At 39.5% G+C, this 17,942-nt stretch overlaps 1 protein-coding gene across 9 annotated transcripts in view; it reads right to left on the bottom strand.

Annotated features, from left to right (window-relative positions):
• ntrk3b (neurotrophic tyrosine kinase, receptor, type 3b) overlaps window positions 1-17,942 on the bottom strand; it is a 254,422-nt gene that overhangs the window by 133,316 nt on the left and 103,164 nt on the right. For all 9 annotated transcript variants that reach the window (XR_016114563.1, XR_016114565.1, XR_016114564.1 and 6 more), the window contains exons 7-10: window positions 16,683-16,824; window positions 7,268-7,573; window positions 2,760-2,815; window positions 773-875 (exon numbers count right to left, since the gene is read on the bottom strand). Coding sequence is in view for 2 of the 9 variants with exons in the window: in XM_088993086.1 (XP_088849212.1) it covers window positions 773-875; window positions 2,760-2,815; window positions 7,268-7,573; window positions 16,683-16,824 (607 nt within the window). In the remaining 7 variants the exon portion in view is untranslated. The remainder of the gene's footprint in view (window positions 1-772; window positions 876-2,759; window positions 2,816-7,267; window positions 7,574-16,682; window positions 16,825-17,942) is intronic.

Below are 17,942 nucleotides of genomic sequence, written 5' to 3'. Positions count from 1 at the left end.
AATATGCGTAAGGTTGCTCAGTCCTAAATAAAATGCTACCTCCACTAAAACAGCGTGTGAAAAAGTATAAGTAAGGATTAATAGTTGGTGATAAACAAGTTAGCGGTTTTAGCAGATGCTATTGGGGAACCCAGGTGGTCCGCTGGTGTGCTAGTTATCTTATCCAGCTAGCTAGACCATCACTTGTGAACTCGCTAATTTCGTTACTTTTCCACTGATGCTGGCAGATCACAAGATTAGTTATCTTTTATGTTAGCATAGCTTTCTAAAATATTTCACCTGATAGCTCGATAACCCTTCACAACAAATTATAATTAAAAAAATGCTAATTGAAGTAGCCAATTTATCCCAAATCTTTCAGGAAGTCCAAGAGAATAGGAGCGGATTTTTAACACTATAATGACAAAGCTACAGTGTTGTTGGACACACAAATTAGCCTTATGTAATGGAGCTAGCTTGAGTGTTAATCGAATATCCGGTGAGGTTGTCGACATGTATGTAGCGTCAATATTTGTACATGCTACAACTACCCAAATCGGTGTAAGGTGGCTCAGTCTTGAATAAAATGCTACCTCCACTATGCAACATACAATCTCTTTAATCTTCACCCGTCTGTAGGGGGCTCAACATCATAGCTCCATTCTTTCAACGTTGGTTATAAGAACCTTCACTTTGGCACACCTCACGGTGTGAAGTGGATGAGCTGTAGCTCATTCGCATGACACCGGAGTGCCCGCTTGAAACAAACCAATCTCAATTATTCATGACTAACCTTTCATGCCAAATTTGGAGCGCCGTCCGTATTTGTTGATGAGCACGAAAAGGACGAGGAGGAGGACGCAAGCGAAGCCCGCCAGGCCCACCGCGATAGAGACCTGAATCAAAAAGAGAAAGATATATTGTGAGTTGATCTTCATAATAGGAATAGGAAGGGACTAACTAAACTCCAAAGCAAAGAAACAATAATATCAATATATTCATTTTTGATTAAAAATAAAATACAGTGATACCTCTGTTTACAAACCCCTTGGCTTACGAACTTTTCGGTTTACGAACGTTAAATTTATGAAAATTTTACCTTGGCATATGTCTTTTTTCGTACACAGAGCTGCCTCAATGAGTGATGTGTCGTTTGGGAACGAGCCCGTTCTTCTAACAACAAAATGGCATCCGACTTGTTTTGCGCTCTATTCCCTGACGCCAGTCTTCGGTTAAAGCCGCATGATTGGTCAAGAACGCATCAGTGAGGGGAGGTGGTTTAAACATTAAAGAGACAGGCAGATTACAGTGAGAGAGTTTCAACTTTGATAACTTTGTTCAACGGTAAAGTGTAGACTGCAAGGTTAAAATATCCCATCAATCAGGCTCCACAAATAACCCGCACAAGCCATCTGTACACTTGATGCAAAAAGCTATCAACCCAGCTAAACAGAACACAATTGATGAGGAACAAGGTAAAATTATAGCAGGGAAAGCACCTACAAGGGATCATTCCTCAAGATGGTGAAAGAAAAAGGTTACGTTCCTCATCAAGTGTTTCATGCTGAGGAAACAGGCCACTCCATTCCATCAAGCCATCAACGACCATCACAAAGGTAACTAAAACTACTTTATTATAAAGTACAGTTTATTTCTTAAATTATAATACCATAACACATTTATTATACATAAATTAAGGAATATTTTGCGTAGTGTTAAGGCTTAGAAAATGTGAAGGTAGAAAATTGTATGTTATGTGGACCTGGGAACAGATTATTCACATTTTAATGTTTTCCTATTGGAAATTCATTTTTGGGAAAGACACTTTTGGCCTTACACACTGTCTGGGAACCAATTGAGTTTGTAAGCCAAGGTATTGCTGTACAGTATTTGGACAAAATATATTTCTTTTATTTCTGCTTTTGCAATGTATTTATTCATCTATCATTTATGAATGAGTTATATTTATAACATGATTTTAATTTGTGATAATGCTATTTATTTATTTATTGTATAATGTTTGAATTTATTTTAATTACAGGTACATATTTTGTAACATGTTTTGTGTTCATCTGACAAGATGCTTTCTTGTTACTCATCCAGATATGAATATGATTCAAATAGTTGTGAAGAGGAAAGCATGAATGTTTGCAATCGCTTAAAGAAGTGCTTCCGTGTCATTTTGAGGCATCTGGACTCCAATGTAGCGCCCAGAAAATGCACAAGATGGCGCCCGAGCTCCGTTAGAAATGGGCTGATTAGTCTGCTGGGAATTTGTGTCAACTAGTATCAAATAGTAGTCTTGGTGCAACACACGATTCATCATTGCGTTATTTATGTGTTTTCCTTCTAATTTCGCCATCAACACAAACTTTTCAGACCAAACAAAGTACCTAAAATGCATTGTGTGTCACTTTCTCGGTCAGGGGCGTTCCCTCCGTGACGTCACGTCAGGCATCGTCATCAACTCAAAAACAAGACTTCCTGAATATTCAGCGCTAGTCTTAAAACGTAAAATATAGCTATATGCCGTGGAATATTTGGAAAATACGCTCAGTAGAAATCGTTTGAGGTGATTTTACAAATTATGGACACAACTTGTCGGGAGGCGCTGGTTGTCCTTTAAGCGCTTTCTGCAAAATACTGATTCCCTACTTTCAAATGCCACCTCAAAACTCACCTGTTAAATTTGCATCCGCTCTCTAGTTCAATCAGCTATTTTATTATTCGTTTTATTTTATGGTTTTATTGTCCCGTGTTTGCAAAACTACCAAACTCACCCCAAATGTGTCCTCATCCGGTCGGCCGGAATCCGAGTCCGTTGGTGCGGAAGGAACTGCAAAATAAACACAAGGAAGATTATTTCAAATTCCATTCGAGGTGGGATTCAAAGTAGGCATGCAAGGAGGCTAAAGGAAGAAGACCACACATAAAAGAATGAAATAACGTACAAAGCAGAAAGAAGCTTATTTTTTGTTTGTTTCAAAGGTTGGACAACAGATATAGGACACATTGCATGCTTTTTACTAGAACGTGGGCACTATAATCACAAATATTTTGTTCTCTCTTTCCACAAAAAGACAATGAAATTAAATAAAATTCAAGCGTACAGTGATACCTTGGCTTACGAACTTAATTGGTTCCCAGACAGAGTGTGTAAGGCAAAAAGTGTGTATCCCAAAAAATAATTTCCCATAGGAAACCATTAAAATGAGAATAATCCGTTCCCAGGTCTCCATAAAACATAATTTTCCACTTTCTAATTTTCTAAGCCTTAAAACTACACAAAGTATACCTTATTTTATGTATAATAAATGTGCTATGGTGTGTATCCCAAAAATTAATTTCCCATAGGAAACCATTAAAATGAGAATAATCCGTTCCTAGGTCCCCATAAAACATAATTTTCTACTTTCTAATTTTTCTAAGCCTTAAAACTACACAAAATATACCCTATTTTATGTATAATAAATGTGCTATGCTATTATAATTAACGAAATACATTGCACTGTATATTAAAGTCATTTTATTTACCTTTGTGATGGTCGTTGATGGCTTGATGGAATGAAGTGGCCGCTTTCCTCAGCATTAAACGCTTGATGAGAAAGGTAACCTTCTTCTTTCACCATCTTGGGGAATGATCCCTTGTAGTTGAGTTCTGTGCGATAATTTTATCTAGTTCCTCATCGATTTTCTAAGCCTTAAAACTATAAATAATCAACAAAATCTACCCTCTCAATTAAATATTTTCTTTAGTTGTCGTCGAACTGAAAATAACTCAAGAAGGGTCATTGTAAAGCAAATGCCTCATCCGCCGTAGGCTTCAAGGCGGTGGAATAATGCGCCTCTGATGAGGAAGAACGGCCTGGCATGAAGATGGAAGTGCACCACCATCAAGGTGAGAGATCAGAGCGCCCTACTTTAGTTAAGCTGTCAGCAGACACAGCAGGACATTCCACGCACCATGCGCACCACATTTATAACACTGCGAGGCGATTGTCAACATCCTGAAAATTGAAGTGATTTATTTAATTTTTTAAACATGCCCAAAAAGAGTCTATATCATCAAGAAAATGTGTCCATACACAGTGATACCTTGGCTTACGAACTTAATTGGTTCGCAGACAGAGTGTATAAGGCGAAAAGTGTGTATACCAAAAAAATAATTTCTCATAGGAAACCATTAAAATGAGAATAATCCGTTCCCAGGTCCCCATACAACATAATTTTCGACTTTCTAATTTTCTAAGCCTTAAAACTACACAAATGTATTTATGTATAATAAATGGGCTATGGTATAATAATTAAATAAATAAACGGTACCGTATAATAAAGCCATTTAATTTACCTTTGTGATGGTCGATGATGGCTTGATATTAATAGCTGGTTCCCTTGCTTGTCTTTTCATTTCAAATTGAACTGATGGCTAGTGCGGGTTATTTGTGGAGCCTGATTTATGGGAATTTTAACCTTGCAGTCTACACTCTGTCTTTGAACTATCAAAGTTGAAACGAGTCCAAATGTCACTGTTTTCTATCCATTTTGTCACTCTCTCTCTGTCGTCTGCTTGTCTCTTTAATGTTTAAACCCCCCGCCCCCATCACTGCTGAGTTCTTGACCAATCACGTGGCTTTAACCGGCGACTGGGGGTGGGGAATAGAGGCCATTTTCTTTTTGGAGAACAGGTTCGTTCGCGAACGGCACATCACTCATTATGGCAGCTCTGTGTGTATCCCTGAAAAATAGTTTGTATGCCAAGGTAAAATTTTCATAAATTTAACGTTCGTAAACTGAAAAGTTCTTCAGGCCAGGGGGTTCGTAAACCGAGGTATCATTGTCTTTGTAATAGGCGTTGTAGTGATAGCCACACTGGTAGTTGAAGGACAAAGTTTACCAACAGGCAGAATGTTTCACACCTTCACGCACCCTATAACCTAATAACGCGATAAATTGTCCACTGTCATAACCGTTGTCTATGAAAAGGTTAAAAGAGACCATGAAAAATTTCCCAAAGCGTTGATTTTTATTATAATTCCTCTCAACCACTTTAAATTCTTAGCATAACTTTACCAACCCGCAGGCGATTCTATGCAGGCCGTAATTATAGCGTCTCAAAAGTTGTTATAGTTTCATATTATATTGCCATTGTCAGTCACTGCGCCTCTGCATAAGTGAATGAAAAAGACTCGTCGTATGTGGAGGGACAAGGGGGGCTCAATGACAAAGGGCATATCAGAAGTACGGAGTGACCATTTTCCAACACATATCAATCAAAATAATACAAAATGGCCGTTGCCTTTTCATTAAAATTCCAGATTTTTATTCCAGCGTGGGGTAGATCATTTCCCCGACCCAAATTTCAATAGCTGGCTAGCTATTAGCTATATATTATCTAGCTTTCTATGGATTTGAATTACTTCCGGGTTGAGTGAACGCTGGCGCGTGTGGCTGCCGCTGCTCAACCTAGTTGTCTGGCAAATAGATCGCTACCAAGTTCGCGATCTATTATCTGTCTATCTGGCTATATATTAGCTATCCAGCTAGCTATTAGCTATCTATCCGGGTAGCTATCTAGCTGGCTAGCTATTAGCTAGCTTTCTATGTATTTTAGTTACTTCCAGGTTGAGTAAACACTGGCGCGTATTGCTGCCGCTGCTTAACCTAGCTATCTGGCTATCTAGGTAGCTAGCTACCTAGATAGCTATTTGCTATATAATAGATAGCTAGCTACCTCGCTAGCTATTTGCTATCTAGCGAGTTACCGAGCTAGCTATCTATTTGCTATCTATTATCTGTCTTGCTGGCTATATATTAGCTATCCAGCTAGCTATTAGCTATCTATCTAGCTATGTATCTATTTGGCTAGCTATTAGCTATATATTAGCTAGCTTTCTATGCATTTGAGTGACTTCCAGGTTGAGTGAACGCTGGCGCGTGTGGCTGTCGCTGCTCACCCACATAAAAACTCATCATGTGACAGTAAAGTGACCTTGAGTTTGCCAAAAGCCACACGAACTAGTCAACCAAAACCATTATTATGACCAAAAAAAGGGGGAAAAAAGAGTTAATCTATGCAGGTTTTAAATGTTATAAATCCAAATACTTACCGAGTTCCACCGCATCTGCAAAGAAGAAAACAAAGACAGTCACACCGTGTGCGACAAAAAGACAATAGGATATTAACCTCAAAATATTGACCATCGGGAGAAATTTGCCTGTCTTTGTGTGTTTTTGCGACTGCCACCCCACACCTTCTTCACCATAACCATCTAACCTGAAGTGAACTGTGCGTGAACCCTGTCGAAGCTCAGCAGGCGATGGGGAGTGTCTCCTCAAGCAATGACCTTGTGAGGGCAGGCTTTTAATAAAACAAAACGAGCACTAGCCCTTAAAGAGCTACAAGGAATTTTCTCCACGGGTGATTTGAATTTTAAATTGTGGCGGTTGTGGGGGTCAGGTCAGGGTTCCATCCTTGGGCTGAGATGTGTAGTTGATATGAAAGTGTGGTTTATTAAATGATGTAATTTAGGGTTATTGAAAGATAAAAAAAGTGTGATGTTTACGGATGGGTTCAAAACTTGATTTTGAGTCTTCGGTTGTCCTTGGAACCATCCATCCATCCATCCATCCACCCACCAGGTCTCCATAAAACATAATTTTCTACTAAATAAGCCTTAAAATTACACAAAATATACCTTATTTTATGTATAATAAACAGTCTATTGTATTGTAATTAAAGAAATAAACTCTACTATATAATAAAGTCATTTTATTTACTTTGTGATGGTCGTTGATGTAGTTGCCCCTTGATGATATCCGACTGAAGTTGCCGTGCTTTCTCGGCGATAATACCCTCACTCACATTGTCCCCCGCTAGCTGCTTTTCGCTAATCCAAATCAACAGAAGTTTTTCAACGTCTTCTGTTGCCTGAGACCGTTGCTTGGACAACACAGAAACACCCTTAGCTACACGTAACAATGGTCAACTTAGCATATTGGTACTGGGACGCTAAGTCACACAAACGCACACCTCGTTTGTGTTTTCAGATGATCTTCTACTGGTCGACCATAATTTTCTTTTGTGTCCTCTTCGTCTTAACACTAGCCTGTGGTGGGGTCTTTTTCAGTCCCATAATAGCAAATGTACTCCACTCGATAGAAAACCATGTCCGCACTCAAAGGAGGCGTGGAAAACTAGTCCGTGTGGTTCGGTGTTCATCCGCCAAAAACTAAACTAAAGGGTTCGTAAGGCGAGGTTTCACTGTACTCTGCTAGAATCTTTACCCACCTTCGTCATCAATGCCGGGCGCCATGAGGAAGTGTCCGTACACCGTCTTGGTCACCGTCCCAAGCGAGTTGCTGGCCTCCAGGGTGTAGTTGCCATTGTTGATGTGCGTGGGGTTCTGGAAGGTCAGGCAGCCTTCCAGGTAGTCCTGATAGAAGTCCATCTCGGTGCGGATGTACTGGTTGTGCAGGATCTCTTTATTTTTGTGGAACCAGCGCAGCTTTGGGTGCGGGTAGCCTCGCACCGTGAACTCGATGCAAGTGTCGTGGCGTTGCTCGGGCTCGGCCAGGCGAAGGATGACCGGGGGAACTGCGGACAGGTAAAAGATTGCGCTTGACTTCATCTTACCTCAAACTCTCATGCTTGTTTGTTTATTTTCTATGTTAGAGCTTTGTTCCAGCTTCAGCTGTTGTTAAATGCGGCTGGCTATTTATTAGCTATATGGCTGTCTGGCTAGTTAGCTAACTGTCTAGCTGGCTGGCTATCTATTGGCTAGCTAGCTATGTAGCTGGCTATTTCTTAGCTATATGGCTATCTAGCTAGTTGGCTAACTGTCTGGCTGGCCATCTATTAGCTATCTGTTAGCTAGCTGGCTAGCTTTCTATCTATTTGAGTTACGTCCGGGTTGAGTGAACTCTGGCAAATGTGGCTGCCGCTTCTCACCTGCAAGAAAAAAAAAAACGATCATATGACTGTAAAGTGACCTTGAGAGTTTTGAAAGGTGCTTAGAAACGAAATGGATTATTATTATTAATATGTATGTATTGCATTGTATTTTGGACAGCTGCCCTCATTTAAATCTTATATAACTCCATGCCCATATAATTGAGGAATTAACTTTTTTTTGCTAACTTAGCAATCGAGCTAACTTAGCGAGCGAGCGATTTAACGTAGCGAGCTAGCTAACGTAGCGAGCTAGCTAATGTAGCGAGCTAGCTAATTTAGCGAGCTAGCACTAATAAAGTAACATAGTGATGGAATTGCCGCTCTTTTCAGAGAGCCGGTTCTTTTGGCTCAGCTCGCTAAATAGATCTGACTCTTATGGCTCCCAAATGGCTCCTCAGTTTGGTTTTTTTGTTTTTTTGTTGCTTAAATTAATTACTACCAAAAATCATGTAAAACTATGTGAAAAACGAATTACTCATGTAAAAAATACACTATTTCAAATATTTTTATTTATATGGCTTGATTTATATGTGCACAGAGAGAATCCACTAACTTTCACTTTCGCTATGGTTATTCTGGTCTGATGATTAGCTTTCACTCATTTGCTTTTCATATTAATAATGCTATCATACCAATTAGTAAAAAATATAATAATTGAATCATAATAACAGCATAATGTGATAACATTAGTCCACCTGTCTACCCTAACATCCCCCGCCCCTTTCTCATCACTGCTGCGTGTGTCTGTAATTCTCCCCTCCCCCTCTACCACAGATATCCACCAATCACGTGCGGCTTTAACCGAAAACTGGGGGCGGGGAATAAAATTTCGGCTCCCATTTTCGGCTCCTTGTTAAAAACCGGCTCTCTTCGTTCACTTCAGAGTTCCGGCTCTAAGAACCGGCTCAGATCACTATAACCTCGAGAGCTAGCTGACCTAGCGAGCTAGCACTAGTATAGTGCTCTTCCAGAAGAATTGTACCACTGACCAAAGAATACAAATTATCTTTAAGAGTAATATCTTTAAATTAACTAGTAATTTGTAGATGTGGATTTTCCTATTTACAGATTTATTTCTATTTTTTTGGGGGGAGGTGGTGGGTTTTGTTGTGTGTGTGTGTGTGTGTGTGTGTTATCAGTGAAAATCTCAACTGTCGTTTGGTATACATGGTCGCCGCCTGCAATTGTCTACTGATGGCTCGTCAGAGGCAGTCAAAAGCATTTTTTGTCTTTACTTTCTATTTCAAAGTTGTCATTTGGCAAAATGACTTTGATGACGGGCACTCGACAAAAGTAAAACTTAAAGCAATGAGGCCATTTCAACCAATGAGGCCGCAACTCACGGTTACGTTCCGAATTATATTGTTGACGGACGGACGGGCCCGATCCATTTTCTCTTCATAGAGCTGTCATAGCTGCATCATTCCACACAATGTGAGTCATTCTGTCACCCCATAACAAGTTGATAACAACGTGTCTCTTTTTAATTGGCTGTCGCGAGTCAACGTTTGTCCTGGTGTGTTATCTGACGACCACGTTTCAATCGGAACCTCTGCAAATGTAGCGGTCCAGCCAGACCGTTCTGCGCACCGCTCTTCAACACTTGTGACCGCTCTCTTACAGGGTACATAAATAAAAAAATGATTCATTACAACAAGAAATGTATACAGTGATACCTCGGTTTACGAACCCCTTTGGTTATGAACTTTTCGGTTTACGAACGTTAAATTCAGGAAATTTTTACCTTGGCATACGAACTATTTTTCGGGATAAACATGGAACTGCCACAATGACTCATGTGTCGTTCTCAAACAAGCCCGTTCTCCTAACAATAAAATGGCAGCCGACTGTTTTTGTCCTCTATTCCCCGCCCTCAGTCTTCGGTTAAAGAGACGTGATTGGTCAAGAGCGCATCAGTGAGGGGGGTGGGGTTTACAGACAGTGAGAGTATGAAGCCGTTCTCCAAAAAGAAAATGGCTGCCGACTTTTTTTGTCCTCTATTCCCCGCCCCCAGTCTACGGTTAAAGCCACGTGATTGGTCAAGAACGCAGCAGTGAGGGGAGGTGGTTTAAAGATTAAAGAGACAGGCAGACGACAGTGAGAGTTTCAACTTTGATAGTTCAAAGGCAGAGTGTAGACTGAAAGGTTAAAATATCCCATAAATCAGGCTCCACAAACAACCCGCACAAGCCATTTGTTGATAGCAAAAATCTATCAACCCAGCTAAACAGAACACAATTGATGAGGAACTAGATAAAATTATAGCAGAGAAAGCACCTACAAGGGATCATTTCCCAAGATGGTAAAAGAAGAAGGTTACATTCCTAATCAATTGTTTAATGCTGAGGAAACAGGCCACTCCATTCCATCAAGCCATCAACAACCATCACAAAGGTAAATAAAACAACTTTATTATACAGTCCAGTTTATTTCTTTAATTGTAATACCATAGCACATTTATTATACATAAAATAAGGTCATTTCATGTAGTTTTAAGGCTTAGAAAATAAGAAAGGAGAAAATTATGTTTTATGGGGACCTGGGAATGGATTATTCTCATTTTAATAGTTTCCTATGGTAAATTAATTTTTGGGATACACACTTTTCGCCTGACACACTCTGTCTGGGAACCAATTAAGTTCATAAACCAACGCATCACTGCAAATAAATAAATAAATAAATAAATAAATAAATAAATAAATAAATACATAAATCCACATAATAATAAGGTATATTTTGTGTAGTTTTAAGGCTTAGAAAATAAGTAGAAAATTATGTTTTATGGGGACCTGGGAATGGATTATTCTCATTTTAATAGTTTCCTATGGTAAATTAATTTTTGGGATACACACTTTTCGCCTGACACACTGTCTCGGAACCAATTAAGTTCATAAACCAACGCATCACTGCAAATAAATAAATGAATAAATAAATAAATCCACATAATAATAAGGTATATTTTGTGTAGTTTAAAGGCTTAGAAAATAAGTAGAAAATTATGTTTTATGGGGACCTGGGAATGGATTATTCACATTTTAATAGTTTCCTATGGTAAATAAATTTTTGGGATACACACTTTTCGCCTGACACACTCTGTCTGGGAACCAATTAAGTTCATAAACCAACGCATCACTGTAAATAAATAAATAAATAAATAAATAAATAAATAAATCCACATAATAATGAGGTATATTTTGTGTAGTTTTAAGGCCTAGAAAATAAGTAGAAAATTATGTTTTATGGGGATCTGGGAACGGATTATTCTCATTTTAATTGTTTCATATGGGAAATACATTTTTGGGATACACACTTTTCACCTTACCCACAAACCAATTAAATTCGTAAGCTAAGGTATCACTGTATTTGCAAGTGTGGTGTCAAAAAAAACCCACTCCCTTGTCATTGCAATACACTCACACTAAAAAGTCAACCTTTTAAGCGCCGACGTGACGCCCTGAAATCCGTGCCGTCAATCACGCCATTCGCCAATCGCAGTGCAGGTTGGAGCTAGTTTCTGACATTTCCACACACAATGTGCTCGCCCCGCTGAGGAAATGTAATTACCAGCGGAGCATGTGGTGAAAAATTAATACATTAGTTAATCTGTGGCACTGGCAGAGAGTGTCAACCTGGGAACAGAAGACTAAGAAACGCCTGGAGACGACACAATCGCACATTCGGTGGAGGGGCAGGATTCCCCCTTGAGGATCAGTTATCCAGGCAGAGGAGACCTGTGTCCCAGTTCCCAAAACACACGATCGTGTCTCCAACCAGCCGGCGGCCATTTTCCCACCGGGTAGACTTACGTAAGAAGCGAGGCGTATAGGGTACGAACGTGGAGGATGCCGGGGGAACATCTCCATGGCAACCGCATGGTTACTCGTTTGATTTCTTCTCTTTGCTGGCGCGCGCAGGCTGCAGGCGTCATCCTTGTTAATCACATCCATCAGTTACACTTGTTTTGCGAACAGCGCAACACCTCATTTCATCCCAAATGCACCTGCTGCAGTTCGTTTGGGCTGTCGCTTGAACGGATTCTCCATATTTGCGTGTCATCAAAGCAGCCATTTTGGGGTGAGCGGCGAATGGCAGATAAATAGGCATGTAGGCTTTCCACCGGAAGGGATTATAATGAGGCAACGCCGGTTTGGGAAACATGCGGTCATTTACACACCTACTGGTGTTTATTCTTGTTTTCAGCTATCCATGTGACAACCCTTTGCAAAAAAAAAAAAAAAACACAGCTGTCAAATACATTTCCCAATTCCACCAGTGCTTTGGTTTGGGTCTTGACTACATGCAAGAAATGCTAATTGAATATATCAACCCAGCAGGACTCTGATGGTCAATTAGTGGAACCCTTGGTTCAAAGAAACACGGTGAAGCTGTGTTTGGCTGTCATGCTGCATTCAAATTGAATTAGCCACCTGCAGAAGTGATATCAGCCACAAGTGTAATTGCTTAAAAAAAATGCAGGTTAACTCATTCACATGGGCAAAAATGTGTCCAATCCAGTGCCAGGGTTTTTGTCATTATCACTCAAATTCCGGGACCCACAGAATATTGCATTACAGTGAGACCTCAACTTACGAACTTAATTGGTTCCCAGACAGAGTGTGTAAGGCGAAAAGTGTGTATCTCAAAAAAAAAATTCCCATAGGAAACCATTAAAATGGGAATAATCCGTTCCCAGGTTTCCATAAAATATACTTTTCAACTAAATAAGCCTTAAAACTACACACAACATACCTTATTCTATGTATAATAAATGTGCCATTGTATTGCAATGAAAGAAATCCACTGCATTGTATCATAAAATCACTTTATTTACATTTGTGATGGTCATTTATGGCTTGATGGAATGGCGTTGGAGGTCGAAGGAAGGTCAAAGGGAATTGCATGAGGACTGTAATTAAAGAAATAAAATGTGCTGTAAAATAAAGTTTTATTTGGCTTTTTGATGATCGTTGATGGCTTATGGAAGGAGAGTCACCTTCCATAAGGACTGTTGGGTGACTTAACCTCTGGTGCTGTTCGGTCGTGTGCTTCCGCCGAAGATCACTCCGCCAGCCGTGGTGGGTGTGTATTATGAAAAAAGTGCTTATTATAAGGTTTAATTTTCATAAATTTGACGTTTGTAAGACGAAAAGTTTGTAAGTTAAGGTGTTTGTAAGTTGAGGTCTCACTGTATCTTCTTTTCCTTTCGGCTTTTCCCTTCAAGGGGTCACCACAGCAAATCAGTGTCCTAATAATAATAATAATAATAATAATAATAATAATAATAATAATAATAATAGCTAGCGCCTAGTCACTAATAATTAGCAGTGAGACAAGATGTTCCCCATTATTCATGTTTAGGGTTCATGTTATATCAGAAATTATGAAAGTCTATCTACCTATCTAGCTAACTACCTATTTGCTATCTATTTTCTGTCTATTAGCTGTCTAGCTGGAAAGCTTTTCTATTAGCTAGCAAGCCAACTTTCTATCAGCGAGCTCGCTAGCTTTCTATCTATCATCTATCTAGCGAGCTAGCTTTCTATCTATCAGCTGTCTAGCTAGCTCGCTTTCTAACTATCAGCTATCTAGCTAGCATTATAGGACTACATAAGCACTCAATGCAGCATAAGAAAACTTATACTCTCTTCTCTCATCATAAAAAAGTAGTTAATTTTTAAATTATATGGGTTTGGAGTTATACGAGTTTGAAATGAGGGCGGTTGTCCAAAATACAATGCCATACATACATATAATAATAATACATTTCATTTATAAGCGCCTTTCAAAACTCTCAAGGCCATTTTACAGTCACAGGATATTTTTCTGTGGGTGAGCAGCGGCAGCCACATGCGCCAGCGTTCACTCAACCCGGAAGTAAGTGTGAGTGTCATTGTCGTAGCTTTAATATCAATCCATGTCATTTTTTTAAGCCTGGTGAGTGAGTTAAGACACCCACAACAAAACAACGTATTGATCGGCTGAAAGTTAATGTGGTCTTTGGATCACATTAAATGTGACATATTTTTATTGAGCAGCATCGGACATTGATTTGGAAACATGGATGAATGGGCATGCATGCATATTTGTCATTTTAAAAGCAAAAAGTATGACCCTCAGGGGTCATAAACATCTCTTTCCAAACCAATGAATATCACATTGGCAGGCTGTCATACACCTATATGGGGCACGGGTTGAAGCACGGAAAAATTCAGGCCTCCAGTCGAAAAGATATACAGTGATACCTTGGCTTATGAACTTAATTGGTGCCCAGACAGAGTGTGTAAGGCAAAAAGTGTGTATTCCGAAAATTCATTTCCCATAGGAAACCATTAAAATGAGAATAATCCGTTCCATGGTCCCCATAAAACATCATTTTCTACTTTCTAATTTTCTAAGCCTAAAAACTACACAAAATATACATTATTTTATGTATAATAAATGTGCTATGGTATTATAATTAAATAAATAAACTGTACTATATAATAAAGTCGTTTTATTGACCTTTGTGATGGTCGTTGATAGCTTGATGGAATGGAGTGGCCGGTTTCATTAGCATTAAACACTTGAAGAGGAACGTAACCTTCTTCCTTCACCATCTTGAGAAATGATCCATCGTAGGTGCTTTCTCTGTGAAAATTTTATCTAGTTCCTCATCAATTGTTATCTGTTTAGCTGGGTTGATAGATTTTTGCATCAAGTGTACAGACGGGTTGTTTGTGGAGCCTGATTGATGGGATATTTTAACCTTGCAGTCTACACTCTGCCTTTGAACTATCAAAGTTGAAACTCTCTCACGGTCGTCTGCCTGTCTCTTTAATGTTTAAACCACCCGCCCCACTGCTGCGTTCTTGACCAATTACGTGGCTTTAACTGAAGACTGAGGGCGGGGAATCGAGGACAAAAACATTCGGCTGCCATTTTATTGTTAGGAGAACGGGCTCGTTCGCGAACGACACATCACTCATTGAGGCAGCTCCGTGTATGAAAAAAGTTTGTATGCCAAGGTAAAGTTCGTACGCCAAGGTAACATTTTCATAAATGTAACGTTCATAAACTGAAAAGTTCGTAAGCCAAGGGGTTCGTAAACTGAGGTAGCACTGTAATACGGCAATGCACGGTTAAGAAAGTAACTCAATAAATGGGGTGTAAGCCCCGGTCAGCCATGTTCGACCCAAGCCAAACACTTGTTGTGAATGAATTCATCGTCGCGCTGATTGACTATAAGCCTGTCAACATTATTTTCCCAATAAGCGTGAAGATGAGGCGTCACTACGAGCGCACGGCGGTTGCACTGTGCATTCATTAGTTGCTGTAATGACACACTCCATTGAGACTCACATTACTCCAGCTATATTTAACCTAAGCTGCTCTGATTCCAGCTCAGCAGCGTGTCTAACAGCTTACGAAGTAGAAGAACAAAATGAAAGCTTCCTCAAAACGATCATCCAACTTTGATGGCGTGTTCCGCCATCGTTAGATGGCATTAGTAGGAAAAAAAAAATGCTTTATGATACTTACTTTTCTTTGGGGATAATTTGGGAAGAGTCCGTAAAATGTAAATGTCCACTACAGTCTTAAAAGTGAGCCAAAATGGCTACTTCGATGCAACATTTCTATTTCAATTCTCATGAAGCTCATCATATTTTGTGATGTATGGCCACATTTTTTTGCCACTATTTTTTTCAATAATGGTCTTTTTTTGAGTGAATCCAAGAAATTATCTCATTAAAATAATCTGTTTTATCCATCCAGGATATATGCTTCCAGTTGGTATAGAGAGCCAATGTGAATTATACAATTCGGACTGACAAATAACTTGGAACGTATTTGCAAACGTATTTAAAGGACAACCGACACCATTTTTTTTGTTTCCTAACTGACATCAGAAAAACGTTTTATAGCATCTAAAATACCCAAAACACGCAGGCTGATATTTTTAGTCAAATGCAAAACACCAATCAAAATGAGTTAAAGTGTCCCAAAACCACTTCAAAATGACCTCGGATATACCAAGACGCCTTGCTCTGGAATCAAAACAATGGCTTCAGATTAAGAGAAGATGCTTTTTATGACTCATCCAGTTATGAATGTGATTCAAATAGTTCTGAAGTGGAAAGCATACACGTTTGGAACGATTAAAGAAGTCCTTCCGTATCAATTCGAGCCATTTGGACTCCAATGTAGCGTCCCAGAAAACGCACAAGATGGCACCCAAGCTCTGTTGGAAATGGGCTGATTTGTCTGCTGGGAATTTGTGTCAACTAGTATCAAATAGTAGTCTTGGTGCAACTTATTTATGTGTTTTCCTTATAATTTCGCCATCAACACGGATCAACACGATGTTTTCAGACCAAACAAAGTACCCAAAATGCATTGCGTGTCGCTTTCGCGGTCAGGGGCGTTCCAGACGTGACCTCACGTCTGGAATCATCACCAACTCGAAAAAAAGACTGTGAATATTCAGCGCGAGTCTTAAAACGTAAAATATAGCTTTATGCGGTGGAATCTTTGTAAAATACGCTCAGTAGAAATAATTTGAAGTGATTTTACAAATTATGGACACAACTTGTCCGGAGACATTGGTTGTCCTTTAAACGTAAATATGCTTTTTAACTGCTAGCTTCTAAGCCTATCATATTTATCATACAGCTAAGCCAGCATTATACTGTATTTGATATTTGAGCAACCCAAGGAATGTGCTCTCATGTTGATACACAAGCAAAAAAATCAGGAGAAAAAAAAATCAACTCACACTGCACGTTGAGTTGAATGGACGAGTTGGTCATGCCCACCACGTTTTCAGCGATGCACGTCAACTGGAAGTTGTTGTCGTCGCGGCTGATGTTAAACAGTGTCAGGTTGATGGAGTGGATGTCGGGCCAGTAAACATTGGACTGAAAACACACACACAAACGTACAGGCTCAGGCACACACAATTAAATTCAGAAAATAAACAAGGACGGAGCGCTTTAACTATGTGGCAATTACGATTGGTTGCTAATAGCTAGCATTTTCGTGGGGCAATGGAGCTCTCTTAATCTACAGTGAGACCTCAGTTTATTAACTCAATTGGTTCCCAGAAAGTGTGTGTAAGGTGAAAAGTGTGTCTTCCAAACATTAATTTCCCATAGGAAACAATTAAAAATGAAAATAATCCATTTACAGGTCCCATGAAACAATTTTCTCCTAAATAAGCCTTAAAACTACCACAAATATACCTTGTTTTATGTATAATAAATATTCTATTGTATTGTAATTAAAGATATCAACTATACCGTCTAATAAAGTCATTTTATTTACCTTTGTGATGGTCGTTCGATGTAGTTGCCTCTTGATGATATCCGAGTGAAGTTGCCGTGCTTTCTCGGTGATAATACCCTCACTCACAATGTCCCCTGCAAACTGATTTTTGTTCATCCAAATCAACGGAAGTTTTTCAAACTCTTCTATTGCCTGAGACCGTTGCACACATAGCAATGGTTGATTTAGCATACTGGTATTGCGACGCTAAGTTACACAAACGCACACCGTATTCGTGTTTTTTAATGATCTTCCTCGACCGTAATTTTCTTTTGTGTCCTCTTTGGCTGAACACTAGCCTGTGGTGGGTCTTTTTTGGTCCCAAAAAAGCAAGAGTATCCACTCGACTTGTGGCGATCCGTGTGTTTCCCGAAAAACTAGTTCGTATGCCAAGATTATATTCTCGCAAATTTAATGTTCGTAAGGCGAAAGGTTAGCTAAAGCGTTCGTAAGATGAGGTATCACTCTATCTGTCTGCAAGCTAGCTCATTAGGTTAGCTCACTCGCTAGGTTAGCTGGCTCCCTAGGTCAGCTGGCTTGCTAGGTTAGCGAGCTCGCTAGGTTAGTTAACCTAGCAAGCCAGATATCTAAACAAAAGTGACCAATGGCCTCATGCGCTTCAATGTGTATGTGGACAGAGGTCCTTTGGGCTTTAGCTAAAGCCATGCTAATTAACTTAATGGGGCTAATTAATGTGCTTGAGTACGACTCA

Source organism: Hippocampus bargibanti, linkage group LG03 (assembly GCF_051943395.1).
Source record: "Hippocampus bargibanti isolate YZ-2025 linkage group LG03, ASM5194339v1, whole genome shotgun sequence".
Taxonomy (NCBI): domain Eukaryota; kingdom Metazoa; phylum Chordata; class Actinopteri; order Syngnathiformes; family Syngnathidae; genus Hippocampus; species Hippocampus bargibanti.
The sequence above is the reverse complement of the archived record's forward strand: the minus strand, read 5'-3'. Positions and strand labels throughout refer to the sequence as shown.